The following is an 8,544-nucleotide window of genomic DNA, read 5'->3' as shown; positions in this document are numbered from 1 at the left end:
TTTGTGTGAATGTCAAATAAAAAAGTCTCTTCATATTATATTCAATCTTATAATATGTAACCGTTGCAACGCACGGGCACGATACTAGTATATATGTATATATATATATTGTTATCGAAAGATTTAAAAATCCCGATAGCCAGAGAAAAAATTTCTGAAGTGTGTTGATTTCACACTGTACGTTCGGCTGTTTTTTGTAAGCCCAAAATGCCGAATATTTTATTAACAGGAGAAACATTAAAAAGAAATCGATAATAGTTAATGAATTTGACAGATTTCGAAATATAACAAAACTGTTATGGTTTATAATGTCACATTATAAACTATAATGTTCAGATTAGTGAAATTAATTAAACCACTAATTAACAAAACATCAGAAAAAAAAAATTCCATCATTATTGTCTATAATGTCCAGACTCAAATTTGAGAAATTATGTCATTTGACAGCTAGAACTTGGAAAAAAAAAATCAATGGTCTGGACGTTATAGTATTCAACATCCTATTTTTTTTTTTTTGGTTGTTTTGTTAATTAGAAGTTTAATTGAGTCTGTTAATCTAAATGTTATGGTTTATAACGTCTAGCCGATCACCATCACGATTTTCTTATATCTCAAAATCTAACAAATTCTTTCACTGTTCTTGATTTTTTTAAATTGTTCTACTACCATGCAAAAATTATTATTGTGATATGTGAGACTTCTCATAAACCGAGATAGACACACAAAAAAAAAAAAATCTTTGAAGACGGTATTGGTTAAAAGCCCAATATTACATATTGTATTAAAATTTCTTATCCAACCCAGCCCGTTATACACACTGAAACAACAAACCACGCTACGACAATATTCTCTTCTTTTTTTCCTCTTCCATATTTTGATTATTGTTATCCTTTCATCAAACAAGCTCCGCCAATGGTTACACTCATGTCCTTGTGCGCTTCAAACCTTCTTTTACAACAAAACCAGTTTTCTCCATGGAACGCAGGGAGCACTTCTAAACCCCTTGTCAGTAACAAAAGGTGCTACCATGGTAGACAGAGATCAAGATCGGTTGTTTTGGCAATAACAAAAGGTTCGGCCAAGTCAAGCAAGTCAGTAAGTTGTGGGATTTCTCATTTTAAGTTTTCTAATAGCATTTTCTACGCACCATTGCTTGTTTTTTTTTGTCTTCACTGGGATACCGACATCAGTAAGTTGCAATTTCCACAAATTTGGTGGACGCAAAATTCTCTGAGTATCACTGATTTGGTATCTGGACAGCCATCTCTCAGTAAAAAATGGTCAAATTAATTTGTCAGAGCTAATTAGCAATCAGCTTCAAAGTATAATATTTTTTTTATTTCAAATTGGGTCACTCAAACTATGGTACTCATCCATTTCTGATTTGTGGATTGCAAGAGGATTATAGAACAAAGATGGTGTAAATTGGACATGTTAATTGATGATGCATGCCACCAATTAAGTATTTCTACTCCATCAATAAAAGAAGCTTCTAGAATAAATAGGAGAAGCTCATTGTCTTTGATTGCTAGAAGTGGTAGCTCAACTTCATCTGAAGGCAGTCAATCAGATTCAAAATTGACAAATGAAGAGAAGGTATGTTACAGTGGTCAGAATTATCGTACCATTCTCTTGGGAGTAGATTATAGATACCAGGTTTTGGGTAAATCAACAGAAATTTATATACTTTCAAACTAGCAACTGCACAATAGAGAGCTAGCCAGGGCAAAGTCGAATAACGTTGAGGCTTAATTGGGTAGTACTTTAGGTCAATTGCAATTATTGAAGAAACTGAGATAATATTTTGTACCAGTGCATACATTACTGGCAGAAATCGCAGCCCTGTTCAAGCGTCTTGATCGATTAGGAAAATGTTGCAAAACACATTACTAACTAGTTTTTTTTTTTCCTTTTTTTTTCTTTCATAATTATTGCATATTGACTCGGCGTAGCATTTTTCCTTGTGCAATGTGTAGTTTCAAAAGAGGCGAATTGAAGTGTCAAAAAATATCAAATAGACACCTGCCAATTTTACATACATTATGTATAACCTAAACAATAGGAAACATTACCCCTGAAACAGTGATTAATGTCCTATGTAATGTCCTATGTAACTCTCTGTCATTTACTTGAAAATATAATAAAAGCACACTCTCCATTGTTGCTGTTTATGTGAATGGAAATATGTAAAAGGGGAGGGTTAGACTGGTCATTCTTGGTCATTCTTAAAGAAGTTAGGAGAGCAGGTATTGTATGATCTTCTTCCATATGTTAGATGGAATTATGAGAAAACTCATTTTCTGGGGTATATTTGATTGTTTCAAGGCTTACATGCCCCAAAATAAAATTATCCATTGTATGTTTTCTCAACAGGTATCATTCGGAAATTCAAGAAAAGATGTGATCTTGATCGGTGTTGGGGTCACAATAGCCGGTTTTGCTCTTAAATACGGTCTGGAGGTACGTGTAAAATAAATACCCTTTTACGATTTTACTGATTGGTAACATCAGCTTCAGTTGATTTGGGCAAAATCCCTGGTATAACATGTTGGTAAGCAAAAATCTACAGTTACTTATATTATACTGATTCCATCAAGTCTTGGCAAATGTATAAAATTCTCTTTTGTGTAGTCATGACTCATGTGCTATACTTTTATTGTTTTTCTTATATTTCTGTGCTCTTTCATTGTGCATCAGTTTGTAGGAGTTGATCCTTTGCAAGCAGGGAATGCAGTGCAGTTAATATTTGTTCTGGCTCTGACAATTGGATGGATCTCGTCTTACATGTTTCGAGTAGCAAATAAGGACATGACTTATGCACAACAGCTCAAGGATTATGAGAAAAAAGTCATGGAGGTAGTGCAGTTTAATTATTTGAAAATGACAGTAAATATTTTAGCCTATTAGTATCTGGGCTGATGTATTTATTTGCAAATACAGCTCAGGCATCAGAGCCAGTGTTAAATCCGAACACTAAACCGGCTCAACTCGACTTCTGTTTAGTTTGGGCTCATAAAATGATTTTTACTACTGTGCAGTAGGGGAAATTGGTTGATTTTTGAAGTAATATACCTTTTCCATCACACTTTTCCTAATCACTATTGTTGAATATTAATGCTGGGAGTCACAGACATGAGAAATTTGATATTACTTAACATCTAAATATTTGACTGTCAAATGAAAAAAAAAAATTGCTCTTTTCGTTACATTTTTTTTTAGTTTTGAGGTGAATCTTAAGATTTTATTTTTTTCCCTGTTTATAGAAAAGAGTAGAAAGTTTATCAGAAGCAGAACTGGAGGCATTGCTTGAGCAGGTAGAGGAAGAAAAAGGGCGTCTTGGTAAACAGTGAAAGCACATAATTTGTATTACTTTATTCTTGCAAGTAAAAAGCATGAGAAAACTTTTTTTTTTTATTTCCTTCTCTGGTTTACACAACTAGAGAATATAGTTCAATTATCTGATGGTAATTTTCAAATGGAGGGCTTAAATTTTTCCGGGCACATGCATGGATTATGTGCTTGAAAATGTAAAGATTGTAAAGAAAGAAAGGTCAATGATTTATATGCTTTTGGTTGGTTTTCACTTTTGGACTGTCATTTTTATCCATACTTCGTAGGAACTTTTAAATCGAAAGTTCGAAACATATCAAATTTATGTTACTTCAAAAATATCATAATTTGAAACTTCCAGGACGCATAATTTAGTGATGCTTACTGAGGAACATTGATTTAAGGACACCCTGTGCAATGCATTTGCGTTCCATAATTGATGGAAACAAACATAAAACCCATTTCGAACAAGGATTTTATTCAGGACACATTTGTTATACGGGTCCCATGTTAGTTGTTTTTGCTGTTTACTTTTGCAAATAGAGGTCTTGTGTCTTACTTTCTTATATTGTTGGCTTGTTGCAAACAAATGTCAAACTCTACATCTGCTAATTGTGTCCTTTTGATATTGATTGTGCATAATAAATCTAGACGGTTTTCGTTAACTCCAACGTCTATTTGTTTTTTTTATTTAAAATGTTGTTTTGGGAATTAAACATGTGTTCTAATGTAAAATGGCGATATTTATAATTATTTATTTTTGACATACGATTTAAGTAAAATAAAAATATTCACATGACGAATCTTACCCTTTGGGTTGGCTCTCTAAAAGCATCTACATCCCTAAAACTCAAAAGGATTTCTAAATAACTATTAATTATTTTTTAGAAATTATGGTCTTTAAAGTTTCTAACTCTCACATCCTTGAAACTCATTTTACAGTTTCTATTAAGCCACGTCAGCAACAAATTAAAAAGGAGAAACAATTTGAGTCAATCATTTGGCCAACATAGAGTTTATAAATAGTTTCTTAATAAGAAAATTTCCTGTGTAGTTTCTAAATAAGAAACTCTCTCACATTCCTAAAACTGAATTAGAAACTGCCACGTCAGATTAGAAACTCTAATAGTTTCAAGGATGTAGATGCTCTAAGTTGGAAATCCGTATCCTACGCATTAATGCACCGTTTGATGATTTGGCAGTCTCTATAAAAAATTTCAAAAAAAGAAAAAAAAATACACTATTTGACTGTAGAACTGAACCGTCTGTTAAAAAAAAAAACACCGTTTGATGTGTATCTCGGACGTGGATTGGATTGATTTGAATTATGATCAAACAATCTGAAACTAAAACAGTATGTTTAATGCGGAGGATGCGGATCCCTAAGTTGGTGGCTTCATTTCTCGATAAGAAACATGTTGTTGGAAGAAGAGAAAGTTGACGATAATAGTTCTAATCGTCATCCCTTTTGTCTATGGGCACCTTCTCTTCCTTCACTATTGTTGGGAAAACTAAGATGACAGTTGGCGGCAATAGCTCTAATTGTCGGCTCTCATCTCTCTTTGCACTCCCACCATCGCGGCACCCTACCTTTCCGCCCACAACCCAAATAGAAAAAAAGAAGAAAAAAAAATGTTTCATTTCCTTTGGTTGTTAGCCAGCCAATACGGAAGGTTATCAGTGTCTACCACTAAAGGATATGGTTTGTTTCTTTTGTTATTTTAGTTGTTTGTGTTGTTAGATGTTGATGTTTAGATGTTGATATAGTTTGGATGATGTTTTGGATGTAGAACAATGGATGTATTTTGCGTTTTAATTAATAAAAATTATACTTGACAGTTACTGTCAACGTTTAAAAAAAAAAAAAAAACATGTTGTTGTTATCTTGTGCAAGAGGCACCTTAGGAAAAATTACATGAGCATCAAGCATTTGAGCCACGAGTGAGAATAATGGCAGAGCCACTTAAAGAATGTCATCGATTAACCTCTATTTTTTTTTCAATATTTTTATACTTATGTTTTATTTCTATATAATTTAGAGTAATTATAGGTAGTATAAAATTGATTCTCATTCACAACAATAAAAATTTATATAATTAACTCTATTTATATTTGATTTCCATAACTTAAAAATCTAACTTTGTTCCTGCGAACATAATTATTTCTAGCCTTGTCAATGAGTCCATAGTCTAATCTCTAGTGTTAGTCATATATTATTCTACAGTAAAAATTTGGACTTAAATTTCAATCTAAACTCTAATTTTGGAAGGTTTGTAAGTGAAGTGTGATTAGGTAAGCCAAGTGCCCCTGGTTGTACATATTTTTTTTATCAATACAAATTGTTAGGAGGCTATCAGCCACTGACTTTCAAAAAAGAAGTGTATGTCTGCTAATTAGTTTGAGTTAATTTTTGTTTTTCTTTTTCAAATGAGGCGGAATGGCTGACCATTGTCCGTTAATCAGCTTAAAATTAGAAAAATAATAATTTAAACAAAAATTTCGAGTCTGTTATAAAATATATTTATGTGGATGTTCATTCTATAACTTCCAATATTAATTATCCACTACCTCCACTATCTCCACTACCATGGACATTTATTTTCTCCTTTATTGTAACATCTCTTTCTAGCCTATAAATAGAGGCTTTGTAAATAGAGAATTGAGGACACACATATTATACACAATAGTGGAGAATAAAATTCTGTTATTGCTCTCTCTATCTCTCTTGTTATTTACTTACTTTTGTTGCAACTTTATCTTAATTTTACAACACGTTATCAGCACGAATTGCTCGGAAGAAGTTGCAAAGTAATCATGTAAGTAATTTGTGTGATTAATTATTATATCTTTCATTAATTTATATTTCATTTAAATTTTTGATTATATTTGTTTTAGTTTATAAGAATCATTCCTTGAAGTGAATGATGAAATAATAACCTAAAGTTATTATCGAAACTAAAAGTTTATCAAGAACCCGAAGTTCGTATTACTTGAATAGAATAATAACCTGAAGTTATTATTAGAATTATTTACAACCTGAAGTTCTATTAGAAATTTAGTATAAAATTAATATAATAACCAGCAGTTATTATAAGCCACTGGATGAATAATAACCTGAAGTTATTCTCAATTAAAAAACCTGAAGTTTTATTAGAAATTTTCATATAAAATCAATATAATAACCAGAAGTTATTATAGGTCATCAGATGAAAATATAACCCGAAGTTATTTCAAATTAAATTATACAATTGTGCAGCCAAGCAATTTAATAACTAGAAGTTATTAAATAAAATATTTTATTATAACCTGAAGTTATATAATATTAACCTGAAGTTATTAATACATTTAATTTATTTATTTATTCATACAATTTACGTATTCTTTTATTTATATTTATTTATCTCCCTTTTCATAATATGAAGTTATGATATTAATAACCTGAAGTTATGACATTGATAACCTGAAGTTATGACATTGATAACCTGAAGTTATGACATTTATAATTCAAAATTATGGCATTCATAACCCGAAGTTATGGCATTAATAACCTGAAGTTAATGCGTATCTATTTTGTAGTACATATGACAAATCTCACAAAGTTTGAATTTATCTCATTTTTCATTTATCATAACTTGAAGTTATGGTAGTAATAACCTGATGTTGTAAATACATATTAATGAGAAAGAAAAACGTCCTGAAGATGTTTGTTTCAGATGTGGGATGATAAATCATTGGTCGCGTACTTGTCGTACGCCAAAATATTTTCTAGAGCTATATCAAGTCACAATCAAGAAATAAGGGGAAAATGTGGAAACTAACTTTACTGAATATGACTCCAAAATGAATGCCATGTGGATACACATCTTGATGTATCAGATTTCTTCCATAATGTCAATGAAGAAATATATATTATTACTTAGGGAGAAAATATAGTATAAAAATTTATATTTATGTTTAATAAAAGTTTAGTTTACTTTTTAATTTTTTTTTTTATGAAAATGAATAAAAGTAATTTATTTTTTGCATTTTAAAGGAAAATGGCTGACGCAATGATAAGTAATGAAGATTCATGTCTGGTAGACAGTGGAACAACTAATACCATATTGAAAAGTAAGAAATACTTTTCACTATTGTATCTTGGTGAGACTAATATTCACACTATATCTGGCACAAGTAATTTAATAGAAGGCTCCGGAAGAGCTTGTATTTTGTTACCTGAAGGAACAAAATTAATAATAGATGATGCATTATATTCAAGTAGATCCAGAAGAAATCTACTAAGCTTTAAAGATATTCGAAAGAATGGTTATCATATTGAAACTATGAATGAGAAAAATTGCGAGTATCTTCATATCACATCTATTAAGAATGGCCAGAATATCATAATTGAAAAGATGCAAGCAATGTCATCTGGATTATATAGTATTTATATAAGTAAAATAGAATCAAATATGGTTGCTAACCCGAAGTTAACCGTTACTAACCAGAAGTTAGTTGATCCAAAATTATTTACATTATGGTATGACAGATTGGGTCATCCAGGAAATATAATGATGAGGAGAATAATTGAAAGTGCAAATGGGCATCCTCTAAAGGACCTGAAGATCCTATTATCAAAAGATATGACATGCGAAGCATGCTCTCTTGGAAAACTAATTATTAGACCATCTCCAAATAAAGTTGGACCTGAAGCTCCTTCATTTTTAGAAAGAATTCAAGGAGATATATGTGGACCTATTACACCTCCATGTGGACCGTTTAAATATTTTATGGTGTTAATTGATGCATCAACACGCTGGTCACATGTGAGTTTGTTAGCAACAATAAATGTTGCATTTGCTAGACTATTAGCACAAATTATCCAATTGAGAGCTAATTTTCCGGATTATCAAATCAGAAGAATCCGGCTTGATAATGCAAGTGAGTTCACTTCTCAAACTTTTAATGATTATTGCATGTCTATTGGAATTACGGTAGAACATCCAGTGACCCATGTTCATACACAAAACGGTCTGGCAGAATCGTTGATTAAAAGATTACAATTAATTGCTAGACCATTACTCATGAGGTCTAGTTTACCGTCTTCCGCATGGGGACATGCCATATTACATGCCGCTGCACTAATTAGATTAAGACCAACTGCTTATCATAAATATTCCCCATTACAATTGGTCTCCGGAAGAGAACCAAATTTGTCTCATCTAAATGTATTTG

General features: G+C 31.5%; 1 protein-coding gene across 3 annotated transcripts; it reads left to right on the top strand.

Moving 5' to 3' along the window:
* Positions 1 to 873: 873 nt before the first annotated feature.
* On the top strand, positions 874 to 3,583 carry LOC144575798 (uncharacterized). 3 transcript variants are annotated; one of them, XR_013518534.1, is made up of 6 exons: positions 874 to 1,095; positions 1,399 to 1,596; positions 2,374 to 2,460; positions 2,698 to 2,856; positions 2,941 to 3,063; positions 3,264 to 3,583. XR_013518534.1 is itself a non-coding variant. In XM_078326054.1 (5 exons), the coding sequence occupies exons 1-5, from the start codon at positions 913 to 915 to the stop codon at positions 3,308 to 3,310; spliced, it is 675 nt and encodes a 224-aa protein (XP_078182180.1). In that variant the 5' UTR covers positions 874 to 912; the 3' UTR covers positions 3,311 to 3,418. The 3 variants fall into 3 exon arrangements, 2 of the variants coding, with proteins under 2 accessions (XP_078182180.1, XP_078182173.1); XM_078326054.1 differs by lacking the exon at positions 2,941 to 3,063 and having other exon boundaries at positions 2,698 to 2,864; positions 3,271 to 3,418; XM_078326047.1 differs by lacking the exon at positions 2,941 to 3,063 and having other exon boundaries at positions 884 to 1,095.
* The last annotated feature ends 4,961 nt before the right edge of the window (positions 3,584 to 8,544 follow it).

The sequence above is a fragment of the Carex rostrata genome, chromosome 2 (assembly GCF_964058835.1).
Source record: "Carex rostrata chromosome 2, lpCarRost1.2, whole genome shotgun sequence".
NCBI classification, from domain to species: Eukaryota; Viridiplantae; Streptophyta; class Magnoliopsida; order Poales; family Cyperaceae; genus Carex; species Carex rostrata.
Note: the sequence above shows the minus strand (reverse complement) of the source record. Positions and strands in the feature narration are given on the sequence as shown.

Bases quoted from the DNA above. Each gene is read 5' to 3' on its own strand.
- LOC144575798 (XM_078326047.1), top strand. From the start codon at position 913: ATGGTTACACTCATGTCCTTGTGCGCTTCAAACCTTCTTTTACAACAA. The intron at 2,461-2,697 runs GTACGTGTAAAA...ATTGTGCATCAG, and splicing joins CTCTTAAATACGGTCTGGAG to TTTGTAGGAGTTGATCCTTT. The intron at 2,857-3,263 runs GTAGTGCAGTTT...CCCTGTTTATAG, and splicing joins ATGAGAAAAAAGTCATGGAG to AAAAGAGTAGAAAGTTTATC.